The sequence below is a fragment of the Uloborus diversus genome, chromosome 3 (assembly GCF_026930045.1).
Source record: "Uloborus diversus isolate 005 chromosome 3, Udiv.v.3.1, whole genome shotgun sequence".
In the NCBI taxonomy this organism is placed as follows: domain Eukaryota; kingdom Metazoa; phylum Arthropoda; class Arachnida; order Araneae; family Uloboridae; genus Uloborus; species Uloborus diversus.
Genome location: NC_072733.1, coordinates 2751476 through 2765482, shown reverse-complemented (window position 1 = coordinate 2765482; position 14007 = coordinate 2751476). Strand labels below are relative to the sequence as shown.

General features: G+C 31.2%; 1 protein-coding gene across 1 annotated transcript in view; it reads right to left on the bottom strand.

Moving 5' to 3' along the window:
• Positions 1-2071: 2071 nt before the first annotated feature.
• Positions 2072-14007, bottom strand: part of LOC129218455 (uncharacterized) — a 66651-nt gene continuing 54715 nt past the window's right edge. Inside the window, exon 5 of the mRNA XM_054852730.1 lies at positions 2072-5358. Coding sequence (XP_054708705.1) covers positions 5299-5358 — 60 coding nt within the window. The 3' untranslated portion in view covers positions 2072-5298. The remainder of the gene's footprint in view (positions 5359-14007) is intronic.

Below are 14007 nucleotides of genomic sequence, written 5' to 3'. Positions count from 1 at the left end.
ATAATAATAGTAATAATTACCAAAAGCTTGACACTTATGTACATTTTCAAAAAAAAAAAAAAAAAAAGTTATAGTATTTTTGTTAACACATGCTTACATCATTTCAAACAGTTGAAGCATTACTAAAAATTTAGAAACATCTGAAAGCTCAGGTCAATAAGATGTACTTACTGCAAAGCTTATCTTAACAAAATCCAGAATAGCACGATGAAAAGAATTTGGAGGTAACGTTATGTCGTATAAAATAATCAATTCTAGTCCTTTTTCCCACTAACCATAATTTTCTACATTTATAAAATGCATGATAAAAATGCACAATATGCATGAATTTTTTTTTAAATAAAATTCATCTTTTCAAATATGCAAAAACCTTGTTTCAAAACAAGTTAATACAAAGTTATATGTACATAACATACATTGTGATTACTCCTATATGCTGTATTTTATCAAAAATCCTATTCATACCTGAAAATTAAATGAAAGGAACCAAAATGCCTTCGTCAATAACTGCTCATATTCAGAACTTGAGCAAAAATTTCTTTGAATTTTACTTACTAGAGCATACAGTATAAACTTCATTAATCATCAGTTGTGAGACAAAAGTATCAAGATAATTGAACTGAGAATTATTTGAGTGAAGAAAAAATTCTCAAAAAATATAAATTTGTATTGTGCACTTACTGTCAGATCTATATACAGTTAATTTGCAATAACTCGAATATTACTATACCTCAAAGTTTTTATCAAGTTCCGACCCTTTTGTCTTTCATTTCATGCTGGTTATTCTCAAAGCTAGCTTCCTTTAACTCGAAGTTTTTCTAAGACGACTCCAAATTTATTTCGAAAGAAAGAAACAAGTTACTATGAGAGAAAAATTAATTCACCTTCACTTGCAATTCCTGCACAATAGACCTTTAAAACAAGAAGAGCATCTGTTGAGCCAATGTGCGATAAAGGAGTTACATGTGCGGAAATGAGTTAGCTTGCTTTCTTTTGTTGTAATGTACTGTGTACACTTTGACATGTTGCTGGACTATGAATTTGCTCTTAAGTTGTCAAGTCAACTGATTGTACCTTTATTCAAAGGCTGACCAAAGTTAAGATGCGTTCCCCTTCATTCTTTAGTTCGATCATTTGTTGATAAGTTCCTGAGAGACAGAGTGAGTTTTCTTTACTATTAAAGATGTCTAAACAAATACGTACTCTGTCAATGATATTAAAAAAAAAGAGAAACTTCTAAAGCCACAGAATTCATGAATCAGAATTTGAAACAAATGAAGATGTGCACCTTTCCTGAAGCAGAATCAGCTCTATTCAAGTTGTTTTATCAGTATTGAAATCAAAACCATGATTATCATTTTTTCTCTCAATATTGTTGATTATAATGTGCATATTGTGCTTAAAAACTTTTAAGTTCTGTAATTTTGTCTGTTATACGTACATATTAATTAAAATATTTGATGATTTTTAACATTAAAATGTCGAAAACCAAAACTAGCAGTAAGTCGAACTTCCGATAAGTCGAAGTTTTTTTGTTTGTCCCTTCAGATTTGAGTTATCGGGAATTGACTGTAATGAATAACATAAACTGCACATGTAACCAAGGTACTGTGCTAATTAACAGAGTGGAGTATGCAGATTGTAAGTGTAAGAGATGGTAAATTATGGGAATGGAAAAACTATGTTCCACTGTCTTAAGAGTTTTTTTTTTTTTTTTTTGTGAAAATTCCTCAAAGGAAAAAGCTTTATTTATAAAAAAAAAAAAAAAAAACCTAAGTGCAATCAATTTCATTTTCAAAATTTTGCAGCAAAATAGAAAATGATAGAAAGCATGTTATCTAATTTTCCAAACCAGCAAATTGCTTCCTAAACCTTGCAAAAACAACACATTTAAAACTCAAATTTTTTTCAACCTAAACAAAAAGTGCTAACGGTCACATTTCTTTGCATAATTATTTTACAAATCGAATTACAATGAAAATTTAGTACTAATTCAGTTTTTGGTATTTTAAAATAGTTTTTTTTATTATTTTTCCAGCAAAATCTCACTTTACTGTCAATATACAACTCGCAAAAATACGCCAACTTTATCTCGAGATAAATGCAACATGCAAAATGTGTGGTTTTAAAGACTTAGTAAAAAACCATTGTACATTTTGAGATTAGTACACTAACATGAGAAAATGAGATGTAATATTTTTATCCCAAAATGTGTAAGGTATAAAAAAGCTTAACAAAGAGTTAACATAACAAGGAATTGATGAATAGTTGCACAAATTACTGTTGAATAAGTAAATACATAATACATGCAACACATCTAGCTTACAAGAATAAGCATTAACCATCACTATGAAGAAAGTACCAAAACATACTGCATTTTGAAACATGTAACAGAAGTAGAAATCAGGACTTTAAAAATTACATGAAATAGATAATTTTAATGAAAACTTTCCATTCATTATTGAACTACTTGCTACTAATATTGAACATTGCATATATTTCTCTATATTCCCTCAACATAACATCTCTTATCCCTTATATACATAATTGCATCACTCATTACAATATGTCATAATTTTCAGCGAATGCAATTTATGTACGAGATCTTTTTCTATAAAGGAATCAAAACAAGAAAGGAACTGGAAAGATATATGGACTGAAACTGTGCCATATTTTTAACGATCAATATCGACCAAAATTTTAACAATACCCAAACTGTTTTTCTCCTGCATTTTAAGAATTTGAACTTGTCATTTCACAATAAAAAAAAGACATTATATTACAAATCAGTTAATAGGATCCTCAAGTAGAAAAAGAGACCCTAATTTGAGCAGTACTTTATCTACTGATTGCATAAAAAGGTTTCGTATAAACCTCAGATATTCTTAGTAACATGTCAAATTTAAACAATAAGAAAAATTCATGAAATTTATCAGCCAATAATTCAGTAAATAAATTTTTCAATCAAACTGTATACGTTGCCCCATAAAACAATAATAGGAACCTTGTTGGAAATATTCAGCGCAAAAATTTTCAAAAGAATGTCTTTACGAGTAATTTTGATTATAAAATCAGCAGAACATAGTGTCAAGTTAATTCAGAATTTACATGCATAAAAAGTTAATCAAACAGTTTGAACTAATTTAAACTTATTTTAAGAAACCAATGCAATAATGGTAAAACCAGAAACACTAAAATTTGGAGAATATAACAAGCACTTATATTTGTTTTGAGATCATTCATGTTGCTTCGCTTTTAAATGCAACCTGTGCAAAATTTGATATACTGCAAACATTCCCCCCCCTTTTTTTGAAAACTTATACAGAGCCTTTAAACAGACAAATACTAGTAGATAAAAAATCAAAATTTCAAAATAAACTAGTTTACAATTTATGCCCATTTGTTTCAATAAAACAAATATAATTTGAAGACAACAAAAAGGGGTATGGCTGTAACTTTAAAATATTTTGAAAGAAGTAATTAACAAACGTTAGCACTCAAGGAAAAAAAAAGAGATGGCTTCCTTTCTTTCAGAAAAATGTTACCCTTACTCATGCAGGTTCAAAAGAGGGTTACTAAGTTAGTAAGTTGCCTGGCCTTCATATGCAGCCTTTGCCAGATGAGAGATTGTTCAATTGTTTATATTTATTAAAATTAACTTTGAATGTGATGAGTTCATTTTTGAACATAAGACAGAGTCGTGGGTCACTGTTTCAACTACTTAAATCACAAGGTAATCTTGAAATGAGAAAAAATTACAACTTCAATTAGGTTATAGACATTTGCATAATGTGATAGATGTAAATGCTACTTGCAATGGGGATAATAGTTTCAAGAGGGACTCTTGATCTCCACGATTATTTACATTGGTAAATGTAATAAATGTTTTAACAAGCACAAAAAAATGTTGAGCATATCTTATGCACATTGAAAATATTTAAATGCAAGTATGAATCACAACCAATACACTATGGATCATCAAACAAAGGAATTGCTCTCTGTTAAATGTTGATGAAAATTATATGCCATCTATAACACGAATTCCGAGATGATTTCAAAAAATCAACCACAGAAAACTTTGAAAATGGATCTAAATTATAGCTTATAAAAGATAATGAAATATTCATAAAATATCAAAAAGTTTCATTACATTCTATTTCTTTGAGTAAAATTTTATCAGAAGATGAACCATAAAAAAGTTTTGCAATCATTCAATTTAACTAATATGAAAATACTTCTCCAAAATTACAAATACATAATGGAGATGAGATATATATTACAGCAAAGAATAATAACTAACTTCTTTCCAAAATAAAAGACTTGATGGATAAAGAAATTGAACAGAAAAAACAAATAGAAATATTTAGTTTTCATATCAGAATCACAGGACAAGTTTCATTTGTGCTAATTCCACATACTTAATAAGAAAATTCTAAACACTTAAAAATACATGCAAGAGCTTAATGATAATGAATTAAATGACACACTCATTGAAAATCAACTGCGTCTTTAATTAAAATCGTTTTATGGTTTTTCAATATCCACAAATTTCAACAATGAACAACAAACCAACTTTTATTCGAATATTTTAAAATCTTAGTATCAACTACTTCTCCTGTCATGTGTTGCCACCAAACTGGACTGCTTTATTTTCTTTCTGATCAAAACTTTGTTTCAGAGTCTGACGCTTCAAATACTTAACAGCAGATTTTAAAATGTGAAGTAATGAAATTTCAAAATTAAGGAAACTGACACTTGAATTGCAACAATAAATAGGTATACCTAAACATTCACTTGACAGGGCATATTTTTAAAAAAAATAACAATTACATGTCACTTTTGCAGTATCAAATATGTTCCAACTTTCAAACTTTAACATTAGTGTGCCATTATCAAAAGTAATTTTGAATATTTTATTCCTTTAGAAGTGTGTTTGGTTGAGAAGCAAATCACAGATTTCAAGAAATACTTTATGCTGGTAAAATTTAATTTTGCTGAGTTTTCAAGGATAAATATATGCAATGCATTATAATAGTTCACATATGGAGAATATTATATATGTATAACATAAAAAACAGCAACTTAGTTCAAAACAAAAACAAAATGAAGAGATTTTTAATAATGTTAAAATAGTAAATTTGGATAAAAATGAGATGAAACATTACATGTCCAAACATACAAACATTAAAATGCATGTAAATACACATAAAAATGTTTACAGCAACAGCTGTTAAAAAAACATAAAAAGGGTATTAGTTCCTGAAATATAAATCACAGTAAACTTTGGCACATTTCTCTTCATGGCCAGGTGATAGGCTTATGCTTTTTCTTGGGTGGTTCAGTTGCCTCGCTGACATTCTGCAAGAAAGTTTTAAATGATTATTTTACGTAAATGATATTAAATTTGATGCAGAAAAAAAGCAGCATCAATTTAGATATATTTTTTTTATTGTTATAAAAAATTAGAATAAGAAATAAAATTGACATATCTTATTCATTTCCTCATTTTGTTTTACCTGTTTGTTTATTTCATTTCTCTTTTCGCTTTGTGTGCACAATAAAAAGCTTAATACAGCTTTTTTTTTTTCATGGGTGTCTTTAAAATGTATCTTATTTGAAATAAAATTTAGCAAAATGATAAGCAAAATAATGACAGGCTGAAGAAATTTGAAAACTGATTTGATAATGAAATTACACACGACAATGTTACAAGATAAGACAGAAAATGCTACTTGCTAAATATCGCAGAAAAGCTTAGTGTTAAGCACAGCAGTTTTTCACAATGTAAGTAAATTTTTAAAAATCTATTGAGGACAAAATACTCTACAACGCAAAATCATGTGAAGCAAAACACACATTTAAATAATAAAAAAAGGTCAACTATACAGTCAAGCCTTGTTATCGCGGCACCCGGATTTCAAGGCACTCTGAGTGTAACACCACTCTTTCGAAGTCCTGAACTTATGGCAATGTTAAGTGGCTTTGGATTTTATGACAGCGTTTTAGGGTGAAATTCTGGTGACCACGACACTCTGAACTGCTCAGACAAGATCGATTTTCCTTCACAATCGAAATATTTTCAGTAAAATAATGAAAACATCTCCAAATGTTCATTGTAAGAATTTCTGACAAGCGATTACAGGCCTGTTTTACATGCCACCTCAAGAATGGCAGGGCAGTTATATAGGTTAGTCTTCGACACGAAGGACAACTGTAAAGAATGCAAAACAAATGGTGTTTAAAACCGGCTGAGAAAAGTAGCAAGAGAAGAAAAAGACCATAGCTATCGTCGGCTGACTATATGTTGGCCACTGCAAGCTTCTTCTACGACTTGATGTCTCTTATTGAGAGGCTCTACTGTACATTATAAACAGCTTAAAAACTAAAAACACGTAGAAAATAAACTAAACTTAAAAGAAAAACTAAAACAATATTGCAACATTGAATTGGCTGAATGAGAAAACTTATTTTTAAGATGACACATTAGGCAGTTAGTTGTCAAGCTACTATCAAATCTAATTAGAAGATGAATAACTTAATGGCAGCTGCCTAATCCACCCGCAACAAACAAGAATGCTTGCTCAATTTAAAGTGAAAGGTTTACATGATAAGCACACGAAAGATGTACATTACAAACAGCAAGCTGTCATATCCTATCAATCTGAATTTTGCATCACTCATTCACTTGAGATGAAAAATCAATGTATGCATATATGACATCAGAGCTTCTAGAAGGAATTGGAAATAAACATGTCACAGGTGACTCAACCTATAAGTCAATTTCACTAACCAATTTAAGCAATGTTCATGTTTTTGTGGCCTGGAATTCATTCACTATGGGACAAAACATAATTTAAACTTAGAACAAGTAAGGTGAATTAAATACAGTAGACCCTCATTTTAGGCCGAGGTTTGGTTCCACGAATATGCTGCGTAAATTGAGACCTAATACTAGTGTTAAAATAGGGGTTTGGTTCCATAGATAATATACTTTATTCTAATGATGACTAATTGTATAATAAGTTTAATATGTACTTATATGGACTTTTATGCACAACATGCATAAAGAAAACATAAATTAATTTCGTGTTCTGTTTATAAAGAGTTATAAACAGACGGGTTATAAAGAGCTATGATAGTCTTTTGGCAGTCATTAAGAATTTTTCTGATTCTTTGCAGAGCATTAACGTATCCATGATTACTTGAGTCATTTCCATGATAGAATCTTCCTTAACTAACAAATCAGAAAGATCATTTCTATTGTCTCGGAATGCCTCAAAATTTTCAATGTGAACGTTTTTGGTTCTTCGTCACTGCCGTCGGTATCCTCGTTGGTTTTGGCCTCCTTTGTCACTCCTAAAAGCTCCTCTTCCAGTGAGTTCTGAACTGTGTGAGTTTAATAACTTTACTTCTGGAAAGAGCTCTGGAATCAATCGCACAAAATGTCTCCAGTGGCCTAAACTCGAAGCAAGCCAAAATGAATTTATTTACGCGTAATCTGCAATCTTTAGCAGTTTGGATTTGGAAAGAGGGGAGAATTTTATCTGTTTGCATTGTCGCATCCGCGTAAAACCGAAACTCATCCGCATAAAATAAATAAAGGTGTCAAATCTTTAGCCGCGTATAATTGAAACCACATAAAATAAACCCACGTAAAACGAGGGTCTACTGTAAAGTATTTTCTTTTTAAGTTAAAACAAAATGAGAATTTAGTTTAATATTTAATGCATAGTAATGATAAATAAATAAATGAAACAAAATAGACTTCCTAAGACATTCAGAAAAGTATTAAAAGCAATGACGATTAGAACTTACAAATCAAAATGCTGCAATAAGCAATCACAAATCAATAAGATCAATTGCCAAGAATTTTACTCAGGTTTGGCAAATTCTTGCACGGGTGGAAAAACTGGGAAAAAAAAACATGTTTTTTTTCCACCCAGCAATAATAGGGTTTTGTCAAAATGGCAAAAACAAAATTTGCACACACAAATGATGCATGCAATTTTCTCCTCAGGAAATTAATAAAAAACATTAAACATGCTGTGATAAAATTTTAATTTGGGTTTTATTTGCATTCTAGCTTAAAATACATGTAATATTTAGCTTGCTTAAAGAGATAGATATTTTAACAATTTTTTGTTTCAAAATTTTTTAATGTGAAAGTAAAATTAAGATTGGAAAATAATTGTTTGTAAAGGTGATTGTCTTTTCGAATTGGACATGTACAGGTAGTTTTTCTGCTTCTCTGAATTACTTTCCTTGATTATACCTTTCCCCAGTTAAGGAGAAAAATGCATTACTTCTTCAGAGGAAAAAAGTTTTTATCATTTTCTACATCATTCAACTAATTTCTGTCAAAGTTAAATATCTAGTAAGTCTAAACAAAATCATAATATCTTAACAATTTAAATTTTTGATAGGGTTGATTGGTTTGCAGGAAAAACATCATTTTTGACAGGAAAATGGCAAAAACTGGAGAAAACCTGGTAAATCCAGTAAAACTGAAAAATTGACTGCCTTATAAACATTTACAACATAACAATACATTTTTTTTAACATAATCTAATCAGTACTTAAATCAAAACAAACAATCAAGACTTAATTGGGTTTTCGTTAAAATATAATTAAATAATTAATGCTCGGGGAAATAGGTAATGTTTTGATGCCTACTTATTTTAATGCAATATTTTTACTTCCTTTTACAAAAAAGGAAGTATTGTATTCGCGAAAAAATTTTCACTCAAAAATAGGCCTTAATTTCCACTTTTCTCACCCCCGAATGAATGTTGAGTTTTTTTCGACCCGATCACACATGGATATATACGTAGGAACCATACAGACACCCGAAATATCCATTTTGATGACCCCCGAGTTAATTACAAAGAATTTTCTCATGATGTCAGTATGTACGTATGTATGTGCGTATGTATCTCCCATAACTCAAAAACGGTATGTCCCAGAAAGTTGAAATTTGGTACTTAGACTCATAGTGGGGTCTAGTTGTGCACCTTCCCTTTTGGTTGGGGGGGGGGGAATCATTGTTAATTTCGATGTAAACCCAAGTTGTGTTATAATTTGCCGGACACTTGGCGATATACCGCCAGTCTTTTGGTCACCAAGCTTTGTCGCCAACTTGATATTTAGAGAATAAACAATTGAATCACATTAAAATTGCCAGTAATGCGAAAATGACCTTAAAGTGGAGTAAAAGGAAGTCATGTGATGCATCACATCAGCTCGTTTTTTAATGTGTCCCAATGTACAGAATTCAATTGTACTTGAATGAGCTTGAACTATTTTGAGAGTAATTTTCAATTATAAAAATATAATTTAACCCATTTCAGGCCGAGCATAGAAATTTTATAAAATGTGGTAATATTTTCTTAAAATTGGGCTTAAAATATATCCATTAAGACACAAAAAAAGTTTCTTACTTAAAAAATAATATTTAATTAAAAAAATTAAATGGTGCATATACGCACCATTAGCCAAATCAATGAACAAATATTTCAGTGGAACAATATTATTCTTAGTCGAACTTTTACATTTTAAAGTGAAAATTTTTGAAGCTTTTTTGATGCAAATGGACTTTGCATTTGAGGCACAAATAAATCATGTGGTTTATGCACACTTTACATCATCTGCAGGCTTTTTCTTCGTGTTCATTTATGGTATGTCCGATTCTATCAGTCCGTATTTCTTTCGGTTCAGCTGTGGATTATGGACGACCTAGTTTGGATGAGTTATTTATACTGTGTTTTTACCACATAGATTGTCCTTGAATTCAGCTTTTAATAGGGCAATCGCTATGCATGACCTAAAGTCTATAAGTGGCATTTTTGTGTTATTAGCAATTTTATGTAGCTTCTATGAATTCACTATCACACAATCAGTAATATTTGTAAATAATGGCCAACACCATTTTTTGCTTTAAATTCTGATCTGGTAATTTTCTATTGCATTGTCATGCAAGTCAACGCCACCCATATGCTTATTGTAGTCCGAAATAACGTTCGGTTGTGAAATAAAAATTTCCTTTCGTTCACTGCAGCTATAACGTTTGGCATTTACAAACGGCAAAACGGTCCCATTATTGGTAACAATCGTTAATACTGCATTGTCGTTCCATTTGATAGCCAACAGTTTGCAAAAAAAAAAAGGTATGATTCCTTGCATAAAAATTAGGTTTTCAATTTTTGCTTATTGTTCATGCATTCGGCCAATGGTACGTTTACGCACCATTAAATTTAAACAACGATCTATATATTTTTTTAATGATATTTTTATTTTATCTATAGAATTTACTACTTTAACCCATTATAAGAACGTGTGATTAATTTAAAGTGGATTAATTATACAATTTCAAAAAGTCGAACTTGAAAATAGACGTTTCAAGGTAAAAAAAAAAGCATATTTTGAAAATTTCTCTAAAGAAAGTGCTTGCTCCAAATGAATTACTTTTATTTTATAAATGCCTTCAAAACATTTTAAAATAGCATAAAAATTAAATTTGTAAAAAAGATACGAAACAGCAGTAATTAAAAACTCTTTACTGAAATGGTGCGTATACGCACCTTCGGCCGAAAATGGGTTAATATGAGTTATATATTTTTTTTTTCAGATTTATATTTCATACTAATTGTATTTTGTTTACCTCTTCAAAATTTTTATTACTATGAAAGCATTACAAAATTTGCATTACTTCTCTGCTAAAAATGAATTAAAAGGTAGTTATGACAGTTAAATAGTTTATACTGTTAAGGCCTATAGTGTAATATGAAGTCAAAAAGAGGGTGCTGCGATCGCCACCAGATGCTAAGCAAAATAGGGAAGTGCTTATGCAACATTAATATACGTAGGAGTGTGCCTTGTGTCGTGTTGGAGTGTGAAAGTCGGCAAGAGATGTCCGATCTCCAAGAGAATAAAGAGTTTCCTTTAAGTGTTACAGTCCACTTCGTGAGTTGTTGAGTTGCGTGCGTTTAAGTGAAAGTTGACGAAACATTTGGTCCATACGGAGCAGTAGCAGCTTTGGACCTTTTTTAACTGTACAGTGCAAATGTAACTAATAGGGACAATAGCGGATTAAAGTGCCACTATTCGGCCGAGAACTGCCTGGTAGATTTATTATTCCATTTATAATCAAGTGTTAATTAAGTAATTTTATCAAAATGGATGTCCTTTTAGTACATAAAAGAGTGCTTAAATCCGGTATTACAAAGGCATCTAATGAGTTAGCTAAAGGCTCTTTCGATAAAATTCAATTAGAGCTCTAAGAGAAAAAGTGTGCTCAATTTGAAAGTGTATGCTCTAATGTTTTTGAGAAAATATTTGAAACTTGCAATGAGAAAGATATTGATAAATTTATTGATGAACAATGCTTGGTTCAACAAAGTATTGATGAATTACGGGTTGCGGTTAAGCAAAAAATGTCTAAGTTACTGACTATTGTAACTACTAGTGTATTTCCTAAACCTGAGAAAAACTTTGTGAAAGTGTTCGCCTACCAAAAATGAATCTTCCTTTTTTTAATGGAAGTATTCAGGACTGGTTGTCATTTCGAGTTTTGAACCCCCTTCATTGGCCAGATTGTGGGAGGAATTTTTTTCAAATAGAATTCTTGAGAATGAATCAATAGGATTGTTTGCGGCTCAATTGAAATCCTTGCTAAGGCAATTGGAGGAGCAGCGATATAAGATGGAGGAAATATTAACCGGGTTTCAACTAATTAGAAGTTTGGATCAAAATTCCACAGGGGATAGTAAAATCTATTTATTGGTGGGAGGAAAGTAAATTTACATTTTTAAATGTGTTAACAGAACTTTTGGCTGAAGAAGTAGAAAGAAATTTTTGGGAAATGAATCTTTTTGTCAGAATTGGAAGGAAACGCTTTTTTGGCACAAAAGAAAACTCAGGCAGAAAAGAAAGCATTTAACTTCAATAAAAATAAAAGTAAAGTTTATTTTTCTTGTGGGAAGAAAGGACACATTTCGGCTCAATGCTGGAGCAAAAATCAAAAGGGTAAACCTCAAAAAAAAAAAAAAAAAAAATCAGAATTTTTTTATAAAATATTAAATACCTCATGTCGCCATGTTTTGTATGATAAACGAAGTAGAGGCCCAGAACACAAATTTAAATGAAAGCAACCATGATTTTTTATTTGACTCAGGTTCCATTTTCCATTTTGTCAAGGACATAAGTCTGTTCTGTGAATTCGAGGAAATTAAAAACACTAAAATGGAAGTCGCTGTGGGTGGGGTACAAGGTAAACTAGAGGGTGTTGGAAAAAATTTGTTTCAAGTTATTTCTGATTGTGGTCCAGTCAATATTACTTTGAATAAGGTATATTTTGCTCCATCATTGACAAGAAATTTAATGTCTGCTTCTTGTATTGATAATCTTGCTATGACCTGAGACACAGGTTGGGTATGTATTTTCAAAGAGAGGGTAAAATTGTTTAAAGCTTATTTGAAAAATCGACTGTATTTAGTAACACCATCCCATTTTTGCAATCCATTTTGACAAAGAAACGAAAATGTTCGTTTAAGCCTATCCCACGTAAAAGGTCTAAAAAACCATTAGAGTCAATTTTCATGGATCTGGCCGGGCCACTGCTCAAAGAGTCGTTTAGTGGTAAACGGTGGATTTTTGCCTTAATTAATGATTTTTCTAGAAAATCAACGTGTATTTTTCAAAGTCTAAAGATGAGGCTTTTGACTATTTTTTGAGATACCAAAGACGCATGGAAAGGTTCTTGGGAAGGAAAATTTTGGTTGCAAGGTCTGATAATGAGAAAGTGTTAACAAACTGGAATTTTGAAGCACATTCAATGAAAGAAGGAATGAGTATAAAAAGAACTACCTCATTCACACCTCAGCAAAATGCAACGGTCAAGAGATATGATTTAACCTTACTAAGCGGGGTAAGGATCATGTTGAGGGAATCCGAATTATCCAAGGAATTTTGGGCTGACGCAGCACTATACTTCAACTGTGCCTGAAACAGAACATACTGAAAGGGAAGGGAAAACACCATTCAAACTATTTTCTGGTAGGAAACCTTCTGTAAAACATTTTAGAAAATTTGGCTGCACCGCCATTTGTGGCATAGGAAAGCAAAAATTGAAAAGTTCGACATGAGGGGAAAGAAAGACAATATGGTGGAATATGCGACCTAATCCAAAGGATATTGAATTTGGGATCCGGAAGAGAGGAATGTTTTTGAAACAATAGATGTAATTTTCAAAGAAGATCAAATTGGGGGGAAAACACAAACTGAGAAAGAGGAAAATAAAGGGAGAAATTTTTCTTTCATAAAACCTATGAGTGAAATTGAAACAGAAAGGGAAATTGAAGAGATAATTCCCTTGACTGAATGTAGCAAAATAAACTGGATTAGGGAAGCTGTAAAAAGAAAAACAGGAAACAGAGCAGACATATATTACTATGTAGCAGGAAACAATAAAATTAATGTCAAAACTTGAAGTACATAAATATTGTGATCTAAATAACAGTGCTTGACCCAAGTTTTATCAGTTTTTCTGGTGAAGACCTAACTACAGGTGAGGTAGGAGCAAATTTAAATGAGGAAAATGACCGAGCCAGAAGCTAATGCAACTGGAATATTAATTCCAGTCATACAGCCAGTGCCTAAAAACCTCTGAAGTTAAAGAATGGAAAAAATCCATGTCTGAAGAGATGGAAATTATAAAAGAAAGAGAAGTGTGGGATTTGGTCTCTAAAGCCAAACCTGAACCCATTCTAAATAGTAGGGCTCGCCCGATGGCATTTTTTGGCCGATGGGCCGATGCCGATTGTTGGCAGATTGTTCAATGATGGCCGATGGCCGATGCCGTTGGCAAAAAAAAAAAAAAAAATAAAAAACAAAAATAATAAAACAGAAATAAATTGATAAGATTGTCAGGGATTTAAAGGATCATTGATTCATTTCACTTTACTTCCTTTCTACAAATAAAGAATTGTAATCACAAAAAAAAAACAGATTTCG